Source organism: Sciurus vulgaris, assembly GCF_902686455.1.
Source record: "Sciurus vulgaris genome assembly, chromosome: 1".
Lineage (NCBI taxonomy): Eukaryota > Metazoa > Chordata > Mammalia > Rodentia > Sciuridae > Sciurus > Sciurus vulgaris.
In genome coordinates, this window is record NC_136461.1 from 121,008,004 (window position 1) to 121,025,628 (window position 17,625).

Here is a 17,625-nt window from a genome sequence, read left to right on the forward strand (position 1 = left end):
AGCTTGATGACCCAAGAGTGACCTTGGTTTCCAAGGAGATGTAAATTATGTAAATAATTTGTCAGTAACCAAAAGAACTAGAATTAGCCCTGGCAATTCTGAGAAGAGATGCAAAAGGCAGAACTAGGAAGAGGAATGGAGACAAGAGACTTCATGCTATTTGTGTCTCTCTTGAAAAACGAAAATCAGAACTGTCTTGAGATTCCCACACTTGAGGTAGCATTTGTACACCTAGTCTTCCACTTGCCTGGTGCTCAGGTCTGGATAAGTGTCCCTCAAAAGGCTAAGTGTTGAATCGCCAATGGTGCTATTGGGAGAGGGTGAAAACTTTCCTTTGTTCCTTCCTTCCTCCCTCCCTCCCTCCCTCCCCCTCCTTTCCTTCCTTCCTCCATCCTTCCCTTCCTTCCTTTCTTCCTCCCGTCTACCCCCCTCCCTCCCTCCCTCCCTCCTTCCTTCCCTTCCCTTCCCTTACCTTTTTGTGGTACTGGGAATTGAACCCAAGAGTGCTCTACAAATGAGCTATATTCCAGAGTCTTTTATATTTATTTATTTTGAGACAAGTTCTCACTAAGTTGCTGAGGCTGGTTTCAAACTTGGGATCCTCCTGCCTCAGTCTGCAAAGGCACTGGGATTATAGGTGGGTGCCACTGCACTCATCAGGTGGAAACTTTAGAAAGTAGGGCTAATGGGAGGAAGTTAGATCACTAGAGATGCCCTAGAAAGGAATGTTGGGACCCCGGTTCCTCCTCTTTCTTTTTTCTCCCTGCTTCCTAGCTGCCATGAGGTGAGCATCTTCTTCCTCCATATACTTCCACCATGATGTGCTACTTTGCCACAGGTCCAAAGGCAATTGGACCAGGCAACCATGAAACCTCTGAAACTATAAACCAAAAAATTCCTTCCTCTTCTGAAGTTCATTCTCTCAGGGATTTTGTTACAGTACTGCAAAGCTGGCTAACACCTGGAGATGTGGTCCTGAATTTTGCAATTGTTAGTGCAGTCACTGTTTAAAAGTAAATTACAAAAAAAAAAAAAGTAAATTACATAAGCTTATAATTAAATAAGTTATATTAAAACAAAGGTGATAGTACTGAAAACTCATTCCCATTTGATTATCTTTCTATGGTTCTCTTGAGGTTATTCACTTCTATTCTATCTGACTTACAGAAATACTACAATGGTGTACTACTGAACATTTCTTCTACTTCCATGCCACTGATATCAGGTTGACAGCTTGAAAACAGCCATGGTGGTAGTACTTACATCATAGAACTCCAGCAATGCTATCAACCAGAGCATCCCTGCCCACCTCCCCACATCAGTCCTAAAGCCACCGGTAAATATTTATCACAAGTATATTCCTCCAGCACTGAACAAGGTTTTGGGCAAGAGAAATGAACAAAAAAGAATGAGGTGTTCCTGTAGCAAAATCCTTGGAACAGAAAACTCCCTTCCTCTCACTTTGGGATGTTGAGCAGGGTGCTGGCTACAATCTTGGCTTTGGATTTAGGTACTACCCTCACTTCCTCACATCCTAATTAAAAGTTATTTCCAAATTCTCTCTGAAATCTCTCGCTGCTTTTTAATGGGCTGAGTCATTGCCAGAGCCTCACTGTTTTCACCTCTCAGATGAGGGCTAAGTCTAAGCATGACTTCCTGGCTCCCAGAATGTAGAAAACCATATCTCTCAAAACAATCCATACAGCAGCAGGTTGCCTCTATCCCTCCCCATCTTGCAAGAGGTTGCACTGAAAGTGCCCCAGGCTGGGAGCACCATTTCCAGATCAACCTAGTCAGCCCCCTGCCTTAGGGCAAAAGTGTGCCAGGTGCAGTGCCCTGCTGAAGATCTAAATCTGTCTGTGAATAAGACATCTGAGAAGTGCTCAGAAGTATGACCAAGTATGTGAAAGGACAAATGGTTCCTGAATTTCTCCTTTCCCTACCTGTTCAGTACCCTTTCCTCTATACTCCTGCCCATTCCCCAACCACCCCATCTCCCAAGCTGCCAGGTTAGTTGTCTCTGGTTCCCTTTGTCTCACCACTATCTTGTTTCTCCTCCCAAGTTCTGTCAAGGCAGATCCAGCAATGCAATTGCCCCTTTGCAAATACCCAAGCCATCTCCAGCATTTCCTAATTATGTCTTCCTGCTTCTACCCTAGGGCCAGGCAGGGTTGGGGATCCCTAAACCCAGATAGTCTGGAACCCATGCATTCCCCATTTCATGTGGCCCTAGGGTACAAGCAGGAAGAATTAGGAAGACCAACTTCTTTTCAAGATAAGAGAGACAGAAAAGTGACTAGGGTCTCAACAAGCCCGTGGCTGGGGAGAGGCAGGGTAGAACTAAATGGTCTTGAAATACTATTCACTTCTGAAGATCCCCTATCTCTAGATCAGACAGGTGCCCAGTTCTATGTCTCTTGAGCTGGGCTGTATAAAGTACAACCACTTGGTCCACTAGAGGCAGCTGAATTGAAAATGTGATACTCTGGGTTCCCTAAGAGTAGAACTTGGATCAAGAGATAAAAGCTATATGAGTTCAATAGAAGAAATGTTCTATTAAATACTGGCAATCAGAGGCTGAATGGCCCGCTTTGGGAAGTGGTGAGCTGCCACTGGAGGGACATAATAAGTTGGAATATCCTCTGTCAGGGATGCCATTAAAGGAATCCAGATTCAGAGAAAAAGCCTGATGTCCTGAGTCAAACATTTCTAGAGCAAATTCTGAATTACTGTATTGATTGCCTTGATTGAGATACTCGATATTCCTGGGTCTCAGTTTCTTCATCTGTATAATGAAACTAAAGTAAAAGATGAATAATATAAAATATTCAAAAGCACCTGGCACTTAGTGGGTGCTCAATATATCTAATTTCCTTCCCATAAATGGAACGTTGGCTTAGACAGCCTTGAGGTCTTTGTACCCTCACAGACTCTGGATCCTTTTCTGGTTGCTGAGAAGGAAAAGCATACATCTGGGAGAGATAAAGAAGTCAGGATTAGGTAAATGAGGGGAGAAGACAGAAGGATGCAGAGAAAGGCCAGGGGAAAATTGGAGGTCATCTCTGACAATCCAGTCTCCTCTTCTGACTTCTGACCTTCTGGTTTTAAAGTCCATTCTGAGGGACCACACTTCCCCCACAGTACTGTGAAGGAGTAGGATTAAACACGACTTCCAGATACGACTTCCCCTACAAGAAGGGGAAGAGGAGATGGTACAGGTATGGGGCAGGGCAGCAGAGCACATCCTCCCTGTCCCTTCACCCCATGCCCGCCCCTCCGTGGAACACCGGACAGCCACCTCAGTCTTAAAGCTTCTTTATTGTGCTAACACTGTTGCCTCAGAGCTAGGATCTCACACAAAAACAATTCAGTCCAGACTCCCACCCACCCAGGGCCCAGGGACCCTCTGCTTTGGCTGGGAACACCCAACCTGCGCCTCTTCGGCTCTCGGATACTCACTCCGCCAGCTCCTCCCTCCCGCAACCCCTGTACCCCCAGCTCTGGAGCCTCCGGGGTGCGGAAGGGCTCTGGACTGCGTTCCTCCGAACTTTCCCGCCTCCTCCCACTTTGGGGGAGAAGGCTCTGCCGTCCTACTCTTTTCCCGAGGAAAATTCCTCAGCTCCCTAGCCGCCAGGCGGTCTGAGGGGAGCGAGGTCTGCGCCGGCCCGAACGTGTCCCCAGTTGCAGGCAGAGAGCCCCGCACCCGCCTGCCGGCCGGGGAGCCACTCGGCGCGAGGCGCGCGCGCTCACACTAAAAGGCCGTCCTTGCCCAGCTGCGGCCCCTCAGCGCATTCGGCCTGGTTGGCGCTCTTGACCTTGACGTAGACCTGGGAAGGGCCTGCTTCGCAAGCAGCAGAGACGGTGCGGGGCGCTAGGGCCACGTCCTCTGGGCCGCCGCAGGGTGGAGGCGCGTACTTGCGGCGCAGGGAGCGGCTGACGTTCTGCGTCGGGTACCCCAGGAGGTGGGTGACGCGGTTGCCGCGCCCGCTGGCCTTGCACCCTGGCGCTACGGCGTCCTCTCTGTGGAAAACAACAGGCGGGCGGGTGAGCAGGCTCCTCCGCGGCACGGCGTGGGCACGGCCTGGGCAGAGCTGGGGGCTCTTGGCAACCTCTCGTCTCCCGCACCTCCCTCCACCTGCCCCTTGCCTCTTTCTCTTGGCCTCAACCTACTCTCCTTTCTGCACCTTCCTGGGGCCGGCGACCCTGCAGAGATCCCAGGTGCCATAGTCCCATCTTCCAGACAGGACTTGTCCACACGTGTTTGAACAACCCACGGCAGGCAACCCCCTCCAGGCGCCCTCCATCTCTTTCTGAAGTTTAGCAGAACTATCACGTCTAATAGGGAATGAGCCTTATAGTTCCGGGAGCTGCTCTCCCCTTCCTTCTCAACTTACCCTGACCTTGTACACTCTAGCACGGCTCTCTTCTCACCTCCTACCCATCAATCTTCTCCATTTTTCCCTCCATTCCCAAGGCATTGCAATCATTAGCACTGCTAGTCTTGTTCTATTTTTATTTCTAGTTTGCTTCTAATATAAGTTATTAGCACTATTCTTAACTCTTCTTAAATAAGCATGTCAGAGTTCTCACCGGGGAAACGTGAAAAACCATAGACCCTGCCCTCCAGGAGCTTACAGTCTAGACAAGACAGACAGAAGGGCGCATAGACTGGAGAGAAATGGAGGGCAGGGGAGCATAGATGGAGACTGGGACGGGAAAGGGGGAAAGACAGAAAAGCCATGCGGCGAGGTGCAGGTCGACATGCTGCAGTCCCAGCACTCCTTGGTGATGGCGGGCAGGTTTGGGGTGGGGTTCCCAGCCGGCCGGTGGCAGGCAGGGGTGAAGAGGGCAGGGCGCCGGTCCCCTGCGGCACAGCAGCATGCAGCATGCATCAGGTTTTACCTGATCTCACTAGCCAAGTCGCCGCAGGCCCCTCCGCCGACCCCGCCGCCGTTGCCGTAGCCGAAGGCACCGCGGGCGCCACCAGCCCCGGAGCCTCCGCAACAGCAGCAGATGAGCCCCCAGATGCCCACCGCCAGGCAGGCCAGCATGAGCAAAGTGCCCAGCACGGCCCCGATGATCATTCCCACACGCCGGGTGTCTGTGGAGAGAAGTGGAGGGGGGATCAGGTTTCTGGCAGCCTCGCAGATGGTAACTGACCAGGAGGTGCCAGGCAGGAAGGGGATCTGTGGGAAAGATGGGCTGGAGCCCAGGGAATTTCCAGGCCCTGGTAGTACCCAGTGAAGAAGGTAAGGGGGAGATGCAAGTTTAACCCCTTATGTCTGCACGTTTATCCCAGGCCCAGTTGCTCTAGCATAAAAAGACAGTCAGTGAAGACTCCAAAATAGAACCCCAGGGTCTGGGGATGTAGCTCAGTGGTAGAGACTTCCCTAGCTCTGCCAAGCCCTGAGTTCCATCCCCAGTACCTGGGAGGGGGACACAAAAAAGAGCCCTGTGCCTCCCTCCAGTCTACTTTCCCAGCCAAGAACCCTCAGAGACAATACACTACCTGAGACCTTCACCTCCCACCACACAAACACTGTAGCCCACATGGTTGGCCACTGTGCACTGATACAGTCCATCATCCTCTCTGGAGACACCTTTCAACACCAGATCCCCATTGTTCAGGCCTGAAATCGGAGGAGCCTCAGAATGATGGGGTAAGGCAGAGAATCTGTATCTTAAAGCTCCCACCCCATCCTTATCCCCTGTGGCGTGGCGTTTGGGACATCACTTGAAAGGAGGGAAAATGTACACAAGTGCACCCACACACACAGCTCCACTCCACTCTCCAGGTGAGTCACCTTCCCCCTGCTGAGGACAAAGGTAAGGAGGGACCCCCCCGCTCTTCCAGCAACAAGGCAGAGACACCATTAATTCATTCTATGATATTAGGGGAACTCTCCTCCCTCTCTTCATTTGTACAGTACAGACAGCATAAGACCAGAGGAACTCTAAGGTCCTTTCTAACTCTGTTATTCTTTAATAATGGATTATTATTCACCTTTTCTATATACAGACACTTCATACATCTCATCCCATTTAATCCTCATAGATCTCTGACAGGTAGATATTACTATTCCCTTTCCATATGGCACAGAGAGGTTAAGCCACTTGTTTGGGACTTTCAGTCAGTCATTGTCCCAGCTCAAGCCCAGCTCCTTCCATGGAAGTCCCATATTCCTTCAAAATTAACCATATTACTTTGACCGACTTCCTACTTTTGCCTTCTCTTCTTCCTTCAATAGCAGCTGTGAGTGAGGTCCAGAGGAGTAAGCCTCCCACATGTTCCAGGTTTGACTTGGTGACACTGAGGAGCCAGTGAAGCCCCAGCTGGTCCCAGAGTCCCTGATCACATGTGCATTCCCTCTCTGCCCTCGCCAAGGACCCCTCACCTTGATTATGGAGCTGTGGAAGGACTCCTGATAGGAGAGCTCAGAGTGGAAGCTGTGCTGGGAGTGGTAGGACCCAGCTCGGTAGGGATGAGTGTGCCCACTGATCTTGGCCCACTTGTAGGAAAGGGGTTGGGAGCCCCCGTTGGCAAAGCACTTCAGCACCACATCGTTGCCCTTTGACATGTGGCCTTCAGCCCAGCACATGGGTACTGCAGGACGAGCTGCAAGGAGGCAGGCAATTTGTAAGCCAGGACCCAGACTAGAGGCAGAGCAGGCTCAGAATGGCACACTGCCTTAGCCCTAAAGCCTGGTGAAGGGGACTCCAGGGAAACTTGGCCTTACCTTGGACAGTGACAATGACCTTCCGGCTGGCCATGGTGGTCTTCTTCACCCGGCACTCATAAGTGGCTGTTGTCAGATACCTGCAAGTTCATGAGGTTGATGGAGGCATCATACTGGCTGGGGTCTGAGGCTGCAAAGCGAACCCTCTGCTGCAGATGGGGGAGGTTGCCATGGTTGATCCTTTTGTCCTGGTAACTAAGGAACTGTAAAGAAGAGAGGAAAATAAAGGCGGTGAGACAGGCAGAGCCACAATTGTGGGGTGGCCACTCTGAGCAATTGACTAAACTTCTGTGAGACTCAGTTTTCTCAGCTGAAAAAATGGTAATAATGATGCCTGACTCACTAACCTCCAACATAATGGGTGCGATCAGATGAGGTCAATGGAGAAGTATAAGACCAGGCTGGGAATTTCTTGAGGTCAGAGACCATACCTCATCTTCCCTTTGGAATACAGTGGGAGGAGGGAGACTAACTGGCTAGCTGATTCCCAGCTGACACAGTTCTTATAAGCCATTCCCTGAGAAACCTTGGGGGAAGTACAGAGTATTAGTTTCCTAAATTTCTCTCCTTCTCTCCTCAGGATCTTGGCTGCCCAACAGGTAGACATCACAAAGTACAGAGTAAGGAGAATCCTGTACCCAGCACTCACCACATTCTCCCTATGCGAGGGGTCTGAGTTGACCTGATCCCATTTCAATGTCCAGCACATTGGGACCATAGTCCTCAGGGTCTAGGATGTAGGGACAGCCCAGCCTCACATTGTCACCTTCCGCAAGGTACAGGACCTCCTGGCCATCCCCGTTGATCCTCACAGCAGACAGCAGTGCTAGGGTAGGGGTAGAGCAGATGGGGTGAAAGAAGGCAGAGCCAGAGCTTGAGCAGTCAGCTTCAGCTCTCCTTCCACCATTTTCTGTTGATTGTCACCCACGGCTCAGAGGGGTTTCTCTAGGGTGTTCCTGCCCTAGTAGGTGAGTGTATATGTGTGTGTGTGTGTGCATGCGTGCCCACATGAACTGGGATAGGCATGTCTGCATGCTTGTGTGACCTTATTTATTTATGTAGCAGTGTCTATGCATGCTTGTTGGGCCATATATGTGTGTGTTGTGTATATATATATAGGGGGGGAATATATATATTCTATGATTGTGTAGGTGTGTATATGAATACTGTTTGTACATACATAGCTGTGATATATGCTTGTATGTAGACATTATTGTGTATATATATGTATGTATGAATATATACACATATGTATATTGTATGCTTTTAAGTATTTGAAGCTGCAAAGATATTCGTGCACATTACCATGAGGAATATCTATTTATATATTTACATGATAGTGTGACTGTTCTAGTGTGTGTGTGTGTGTGTGTGTGTGTGTGTGTGTGTAGGCATTTGGAGAGTGTCTACTTGCCTCAGTGGAAGAATTTGACTCAGTAAAGGTCATTTGTGTGGGCCAAATGCTCAAGGATGCCTGTTCAAAAGCTCAAGGATGGACACAGTGATTTTGGGGTCCCTTTCCAGCCTGGGAAGCAGATTGAGTATGTCTGTGTGTACAGTATGTGTGTACATGTATGAGTATAACTGTGTCTGCAGCTATATGTCTCTGCATGGTATATGGACAATGTGTGCTTGACTGTGGTAAATGCTCTAAGTGATAGTATATGCCCTTGGGTGACCTGGCTACGTTCATGTGTGATGGAAGTGATGGTGTCTGCCTAGAACTAAGGCAGCATGTATCTGTTAGGATGAGCCTGCATGATGATATATAGCATTATAGCTCATGTGTCCTTCCCCATGATATGTCTGTGTGGCTTAGGTACAGACACTCCCATATGCTAGCTCCCACTGGGGCCCCTCCTGCTACTGAGTCAGAGACAGGTAGCCATGGTTAGGAGCCAGAATCTGGAAGCTTAGGGCTGAACTTCACTCCCTCCCTTCTCTGAAGCCCTAAGGCAAACACTAGCCCAACCGGTTAGACCTATAGAGGGATAAGGGGAGAGGGATGGACCAGGGCCCCACCCTGGGCACTCAGAGCCCTGCCTCCCAACCTCCAGCAACATTCCCTCCTCCAGCCCCTCATCCAGCTTGTCCACTCTCCATCTACAGCCTTTTCTGAATCAACATATACTTTGGAGTTCCTACCCAAGACTCAGCAATCATTCTGTTTTGCCCTTCACTGACTCAGAACCTCTTGTACACTTAGCATCTCACATACATACACACACACACACTCACACACACAAAAAATTATACGATGTCAGAGTTTACCTACATATAGACACATACCCATTCTTTCAAGCCTCAAAATGCATCACATACCCCATTCCTACACACACAGACACAGTCAGGTCTGTACAAAATGAACGCACGTTTGCAGGCAAACACAGTAATCCAGAAGACACGCCCACTGCACGCTCATCTGATTTCCTGTGCATTCATTCAAGACCAGACATATCTGAGAAGCCCTGCCTGCCAGGTGAAGCCAGAGAGGCCAGTAAGAGCCCTTTCAACAACCCCATCCACTCAGGAATCTCTGAACTTGCCCCTGGGAACCCTGACTGTGCCCTAATGCAGTTAGACTCCAGGGTGACCCAAGGCAGGCAGACAGGCTGGCTGCTGGGGCTATAACGGGACAGGAGGATGCCTCTTCCAGCCCCAGGCCAAGGGAACACCAGCTCATTCCTGAGATAAGGATCCTGATGTCATCTGTCAGATCGTGGGGCGGCCCAAGGCAATTTAGGGATGAGCCAGAACTCAGGTGAAAGAAGAACCTCCACCCTGGGAAAGAGCCACTGGAAGCAACCCTCAACAGGGAAGATTCTCTTCCTCCACACCATGGAGGCCAGGCAGGCAGGAGGTAAGTATTCAGGAATAGGGGCTCGGGAAGGAGGGATAGGCTAGAAGAAGAGTACCTCCACCCTGCACTAAGCTGAGTGTCTTTCTTCAATTGTCTCAGGCCAGGAAGCCTCACCCCAGCTTCTCAATCTCCTTAGCTTTCTCAGCCTCCTCCCAAGGCTTGCAGCCTTTTCTGTACCTCCTCCCTCTTCTTGGGAAGTTGTTCTAGTGTCTCACCATGATTCCTCTTGCTGTGACACTTCCAGAGAATGTGAGAGAAAAGGGAAGCTGGGGGCGGGGAAGGGAAGAAAGCCAGAAGGGATGAGAGATCTGGTTGGGAAGATATGGGGAAAGAAAGGAACCGGAACAGCTGTGACTGTCCCCCCACAAAATCGCCAGGGGCTGGCTACCCTCCAGGGGGTGTCACCTCATTCCTAGTGACTACCCTCCACTGGTAAATCCTTTCTGAATTTCCCAGCTGTTTCCAGATGGAAAGTGAGAGAGGGTAAGGGAAGGGAGGAGAGAAAAGGCAGTTCCACAAAGAGGCACTGGTGCGTACGCCGTGTCTGTGCTCCCACACCCACAGACATACTGCAAACATGGAGATGTCCCCACACTCCAGAGCACAGCCAGAGCTTCCTGAGTGGGCTCTGCCAGCCTCCTCAGACCAAGAGGATGTCACAGGCATCCTGCCATTAATACCAGAGTCACACAGATACATACACACATGCAGAGGCTAAAATGGTCCCCCCTCACCCTCCTTCCCCTTCCTACTTCATCCTAAATCCAGACCCCAGGAGGGACTCCAAGCCGTTTTCAACAGTGCCCAATGGCGTTTGCTAGAACTTGTCCAACCTGGGCAGACAACCAGAACATCCACACCTGATCCCTGCCCTCCAGGAGCACCCCAGCGTGGTAGGGAAGCTCTGGAAGTAGTCATCCATCACTACTCTCATCTTGGAGAGGTCACAGACCTGAAACTCTCACAGAACAAGGAGGTCCAGAGCCAGGGTCTCAGACCTGGGCTCTCCAGTCAGGATGGAAGCAACCCACACATCCAGATTTAGCCTTTCAAGGTAAGCAACTCCCCTGCCCCATGCTCTGACTTTGGGAGAGGAGGCCCTCCCACTTCAAACAGCAGACAGACTATCGGATGGAAACTGATCCTTCCCAGGCTCCTCCCCAACCCCCACTCAGAGCTGCTGCTCACCTGACTCCTGCCCCACCCCCAACTCCTTCTGGTAACAAGGCCTGTCCTCCAGTTTACAGTATGAACACTGCACGTGGGGCACCTGCACATGTGTGAGCCCCACAGGCTCTCAGACACCATGAAGAGCCACTCAGAGACCTCTGTACACAGACACTGCCCCAAACCTTCAGGCACAGATTCTCCTGGGGAGAGGCCCCCTGGCAGTATCCAAACCAGGATGGTAGCAGGGTGAGGGTGGGTGGTTCCCTGTCAGGGCCTTGCAGACCACCTTTGAGAATCCTCTGTAAGTCCTTGCTGCCCCTTTCCCTGACCACCTAGCCTCATGCTGGGCATCCCTACCCACTGCCCAGCCCCATACCTGGGCTGAGGCACAGGAGTAGAAGTTGGAATGCTCCTCGAACTCCCATGTCTCTAGGCTCGGTGTTTCCTCCGCCTGAGCTGGGTTCCCGTGGACTGGTGGTGGAAGGTGGAAGGGGCAGGTGGAGGAAGGGGGAGTCGCGGGCCCAGACACTGCCCGGGGTGGCAGGAGGTGCAGTGAGTGCCCCGGCAGAGGAGCAGCCAGAGTTATTTCTATGGGAGGGAGGGGGCCTGGTCCCCGCCTTGGGGAGGAGCCCCAATAACCCTAATTAGCGGGGTGACAGGATGGCCTACCCAGGCATTACCCAGCCCTCACCCAAGCTCTTCCCTGTCCTGAGAGTGGCGCAGGGTGGCCAGCGGGACTTATAATTAGGCACCTGTTAAACCTCCATTTCCTCCTGGCCACGTCCTTGGGGTGACAACAGTCGCCCCATTTGACAGCGTCCACAGAGCTCCCCTCACCACTCATTTACTGCCTCCTTCCCTAGGGGAAGTGGGAAAGAGGAAAGAGAAGCCAGGCTTGGGGAGGAAGAGAGGCCAGGCCTTGAAGAGTTAACACTAACCCAGGATGGAAGTCTGACACACCCTCCCAGTGCAGGCCCAACTGTCCAAGTCCCACCCACTCCAGGCATCCCTGATTCTCCAGGGGGACCCCTTCTAGGAGTTCTGTGAGAAAGTGCACCAGGGAAGGGGAGCCTCCCCCATGCTGGGACCTGTTACTGGAGGGAAAGCCCGGCAGATGAAAGGGATCCAGGGATACCCAGCCAAAAAAGAATGAAATGGAATTTTTCCAATGAACACAATACAGAAAATTGAAGGGGAAAAAAGACACATAGAGAAAGTAGAGTTTTCAGAGAAGACCCACGCTTTTCAGCCCAGACTCTCACTGGATTGTGGGTTATTGGCACACCAGTCCCCCAAGCTCCATTTCCCAGCCTCAGTTGTGAGAGTAGGAACCTGCTTCTAAACCTGGAGGATGCTAGGGGCAAGGCAGAAGGACCCTGGGAGAATGGGACATCCATAGTTTCTAGGGACGCCCTACTGATACAAAGAAGGGCAAGAGAGACTGGAAAGCGCTGCTGCCACAGGTGACAGACCACAATGATCAGGAAACTGTCCATCAGCCTCCCTGCATTCTTCATGCTGGGACATATTCTTTTTCTCTCCAAGTCAGAGCTAAATGCAAATATTTTTCTGAGTGAGTTGGCTGTGCCTTTTCTAGGGATCTGGGATATATGGGGTTCACCTTATCTGAAGGACAAAGACAAAGGAAAGAACTCAGTAAGTACTTGAGGTTGGAGAGGCAACTTGGAGATGCTCCTTAAGGGAAAGAGGAAGAAAGCCCCAGCTGGGAGACTCGCAGCTGCCCTCTAGTGACCCTCTCCTACAGTCAGGGACTTACACCAGCGTACACCCAGGCCTGGCCCATTCATTGAACAACTTCATTGTTACATACAAGCTGAAAATGGCTCCCTAAACCAAGAGTGTCCAGGCATTTGGACTTCTTCAATTCCAGGTTTGTTAGCTCAGATGTGGCTAGAAATTAAGGTCTGCATTTTTATTTAAATGCACACCCACCAAACAGTTCTGTGTCCTTCCTCTTTGTATTAACTTTGGCAACATTGACTACTGACAGACTATACAGCATTGGAAAGACTCAGATTTTTCATCCAATGTGGGAGTATTTTATGTACTGCCACATATTCTGGAAGCACCTGCAGCTTCTCAGACCCAGAGTCATTGGCAATTCTGCTTCTACAGCAGACATTGCTCCCTGTGCCTATGCTCAGAGAAATTCTACTCTTAGACCCTGAAAGAACAACCTATGTTCTACTTGTTTCTGGAGTTCCTTCCCACACAGGACACAGATCAATAGAGATGCCTCCTTTTATCGTTGGTACATGGTCACTGTCATCATCAGCATGAGTTCCTGACCTCATGGGGTTTACACAAGCTCGATGCTCTATAAATGTTTGATGCACTAGCCTGCACAAGATGGGAATTGAACAAGTGTCTGGTGAATGAGTGACTGCATGAATGAGCTTCCGGTTTCCCCTCTCTACCTCAATAAAGCACAACTGTGGCTTCACTTCATTTCAATGCAGCCTCCTTTCACATCTCTGGGAAGGGCATCATTGCCTCAAAAGCAGAGCAGACCTAAAGCTGCAAGGCCCTCTGGCCTCTGTCCTGCAGTATCCCCCCCTCACTCTATCTCCTTTCTTTCAGGTTTCTCCCACTCCAGCTGTTTACGACATGTCCCTAGGTTTAAATATTCTATTAATTCATCCTAATTTCAGGAGAGAAAGAATTGGGGTGAAGCAAGAAAGGTGACCTCGGCACCAAATTGAAGGAAGAACAGAGATTCAGGACCACACCAGCACTGTCTCACAGGAGTCAAGGTACACCCATTGCACACCTGCAGAAACTCAGCAACAGTAAGTCTTCCTGAGAAATGGCAGAGGCAGGGCTCCTTCTAGGGCATTCTGTCTCAAACCCAGCTTTCACCCCACAACTGCCTAAACTGGCCAGCTGGGGAGAGGCTGCCAGGGCCTGGTAGTATGGTGTTTGAATACAGATCATGCAGGTAGGCTTTGGTGAAATTAAAAAAACAATACTTCAAGCTGGGCAAGATGGTGCACCTGTAATCCCAGATACTTGAGGCTGAGGCAGGAGGAATCCAAGTATGAGGGCAGCCTAGGCTATTTAGTGAGACCCTGTTACAAAGCAAAACAAAAACAGTGGTGGGGGGCGGTTGGAAATGGAGCCACTGGGTTCAATTCCCAGTACCACAAATCAAAACAAAAACTTCAATAAATGTGGTTAAATGATCTAATTGGCTGTTATTACCAATTCACAAATTGGGGCAGCAACCCATCTAAATGCACTCGATGAGCTGAGCAGAGGAGCTGGCCTTTACAGGCAGAAAGGGGCTGAAGAAAACAAAAATAGGGAACAAAATGGAGAATTGGTCATCTATCAGTTCCTCTCCTGATAGGGCTAAAACTGAGAGGACTTCCTCAGGTGCAGGTAAACTGGTCCCCTTCTGATTGGCTAATGTGACTTTCTTGGTGTTCAGAAACTAGCCTATTTAAAGTCCAGTGTGATTACATGCCACTTGGCATGAAGGCCTCCACTCTGGTTTGGGTGGTCACTTGGGCCTGATGCTGGAGTTCAGTCCAAAACAATGACCTCTTTTAAAATCCACCCAGAAGTGGCGTTCTACCTGTTCCCTTCAGTCCCCAGTCCACACATCTCCCTGTAAGGCCCTGGCCCTCTTCCCTCACTCTTAGCTCCCCAGCAGCCTGCTGGATGCTTCTCCCTCTTCAACAGCTGTTCTGACTCCTTTTCTGCCTTCCTCCTCTTTCTCTCAACTCCTTAAGCATGGATTCTTCTTTTTCCTTCTCTACGTCCCCCACTGGAAGAAGCATGGCCCCGTTCTGCCCTCAAAGACAGAGGATCTAATACGGGCAGCTTGGTGCACTCTCCTCCAAATTCTACAGGCCTGAATCTCTGCACCAAGCAGTTCAAGGTTGATGGTCAAGTTCAGGCACTGCATGGTGTTTGGTCACGGTTAACACCTGCTCCTTCCCCCTTCTTCTTACAGCCAGCAGTGGAGGTAGGCTACTATTGGTGGGGTGCAAGTTGCTCCACCAGGCAGATGGAGCTATTCCTCTGGTCTCTGCAAGCGCAGACTCTACCTGACTCTGGCTTCCCAGAAAGGCCCCAGGGAAGCGTAGCAGCCCTGGCTGCCAGCTGTTCTCTTAATTAAGGAATGCAGGGAGTGGCCCCTTTGAACTTACCAGCTAATTTGCTCCAGCGCACTCCCCCCTGTGGCTGGGTAATTAATGTGGTGTGAACTAGTGATTAGCAGTAGTGGGAGAACCAGACTGCTGCAGACTTAACCCTTCCCTGCATCTGGGCAGGAGCACTGCCTTTCTCCAACTGTCACACTGCTGGCCCAGGCTTTTCCCTTTGGATGGGATATTTTACAGGCCTCACTCATCTTCCTCTTTCTCAGCTTCTACAAAATTCACATCAAGGAAAGAAGCTCTGGGTTGGGGCAGGTTAGGAGACCACAATGGGCAACCAATTCTGCTAAGAGAGACAATGATTGCCAGCTATCTCCCCAGAAGGAATTCAGGATCTCTCTCCATACTTGCCCCACTCTAAAGCCCTCCCAGTCTCTCCAGAATAACTCCATCCAGTTTGACAGATGCTTGGAGGGCATCCCCTCATGGAAAGCCTGTCCTTGGCAATAGACAGGCTGCAGAAATAAAGGGGACCCAGTCCTGTGCTAATGGAGCTCCCTGTCTGGAAGAAGAAAATCAGCTGGGTGCTACCCAGCCTCAAACAAGCCTTTATTTCCATTTATATGGTTTTCACTGCTTTCATCTCTGGCCATTTTGTAGCAATGGTTAATGTTTGAATGCTCACTGTATATATGCAAGAAGCATTATAAACCCTTGCAGGTGTTCACTGGCAGCACTAAGAGGTAGATACTGTTATTAACCCCGCATTCAGCAGATGAGCACCTGAAAGTCAAGAGGTTATTTTGTGCATGATTGTAGAGCCAAGATTTGATCCCAAGTCTAACCCCAGAGCTTGAATTCTTATTACTACCCTCCCTCATCTATCTGTACTCTAAGACTCACCTCAGACAAGCCCCTCCACTACACCCTCCCCAGCCTCCCACCCGCCCAGGCTAGGGCAGGCCTGTGCCCTCTGGCTCCCACAGCATTCCGTGCACACTTCTAGCATTGTTCTTGCCACATTGATTGTAATTATTGGGTTACATATTCCATCTCCTCCTCTAAACTTTGAACTCCTTAAGGGCAGGGACTAAGCCTTTCATCTCTGTGTCCCCAGCATCTGGCACCTAAGTAGATGCTCAATAAATGCCAGATGAATGAATGACAGAACTGACAATAGAGTCATAAATGATTCCCCTCCTTTGGCCTCTATCCTGCAGCCAGGCAGCTTCCAATTCTGCCAGGTTTCCTGCTCTGCCCCTTTCTCTCTACTGCAGATATTTCCTTCCTTCTTCAGGCCCTTCTCCTTTACCCAGGACCATCATGACAACTGTTCTGCAGAATTCCCTGTCTCATCTTTCTCTCCCAGTCTGCCCTGTACACTGTCCTCTCGCTGGGAAGTTATCCCCAGCTCAAAATCTATCTTTTATCGGTGCTTCTCATAGCATCCCCTCAGTCCATTGGCCACACCGTCACCTAGAGAAGAATGCTTGTTAGAACCATAGATTCCTGCGCCCCTCCCCACCCACTGAGCTGGCATCCGTAAAGACCCAAGTATTTAACAAGATTAAGAACCACTGACGTCCAGAATACCTTAACCCAGTATTCAAGTCCTCTTTAATGTAACCCCAATCTCCCTTTCCATCCTTCCCACTTGAGTCCTAAAGTATTCCACCTGCTATCCTTTGGTGTTCCTGGAACCTACTTGGTACTATCCTACTGCCAAGTCTTTGCACACTCTACTCTCCATGTTCATGGCCAGCGAGCGCCCAACCTCTGGCCTTCCCCTTTTTCTCTTTCTATCTAAATAATGCCCGTTTTCAAGGTATTATTCAAATTCTGCCTGTTCAGAAAGCATGCCCTGTGCAGATCAATAGAGGCCTCTTCCCCATTCCCTCCTGCAGTGCTGACTTCATGTATGGCCCATTGGCACGGAGCAGTGCCTCTCTGCCAGCAGGCCCTCACTGTTGCTACATTTTGGTTGTGAGAATCTAGAGGGCAGGAACTCTATCCCCAAACCCTCCTACTCACACCCACATCCTATACGCCTCATTTCTGGCTGATTTCAAAGCATGGTAACATCCAGATTGAGTGACAGATCACAGACTACACAGGACCAGACACAATGAGCCACATTCAAGAAAATCAGGAATCTTCTTCAATGGCAACAACTTGAAAAACCTTCCCTGAGCAGGATGTAGTGGTGCACACCTATAATCCCACCAACTCAGGAAGGTGAGGCAGGAGAATCACTTCCATTCCAAGCTGAACTGGACAACTTAGTGAGACCTTGTCTAAAAAAAAAAAAAAAAAAAAAGGACTGGAAATGTAGCTCCATGGTAAAGCACCCCAGTAGCAAAAATTTAAAAATGTCCCACCTCTACCAGGGCTACCAGAAGGTCTTTTCTGAGAATTATAAGGCTTACATAAAGCAAAATTAGTACCTGTGTCTAGAATTCATTTGCCCATTGGTCAGATTATCCCCCACACATACCAGTACTAGAGATAGAACTCAGGGTGCTCTACCACTGAGCAGCATCCCCAGTTCTTTTTATTTTTTATTTCAAGACCGGCTCTCACTAAGTTGCCCAGCCTTACCTTGAACTTACGATCATCCTGCTTCAGTTCCTAAGTCACTGGAATTACATGTGTGCATCACGGCATCCAGCTTCATTAGCCAGGTATTCATTAAACATCTATAATGTGTCAAGCAGGAGGGGAGTAGAGAAGTGAG

The 17,625-nt window shown here is 49.9% G+C and overlaps 1 protein-coding gene across 1 annotated transcript; it reads right to left on the reverse strand.

Annotated features, from left to right (window-relative positions):
* Positions 1 to 3,299: 3,299 nt before the first annotated feature.
* Positions 3,300 to 11,902, reverse strand: VSIG8 (V-set and immunoglobulin domain containing 8). Its single transcript, XM_079102589.1, is given in 10 exon segments — positions 3,300 to 4,020; positions 4,903 to 5,101; positions 5,510 to 5,525; positions 5,527 to 5,630; positions 6,389 to 6,616; positions 6,738 to 6,807; positions 6,809 to 6,940; positions 7,387 to 7,428; positions 7,430 to 7,563; positions 11,144 to 11,902. Coding segments are annotated over 10 exon segments (1,248 nt in total). The 5' UTR covers positions 11,193 to 11,902; the 3' UTR covers positions 3,300 to 3,746.
* Positions 11,903 to 17,625: the final 5,723 nt, after the last annotated feature.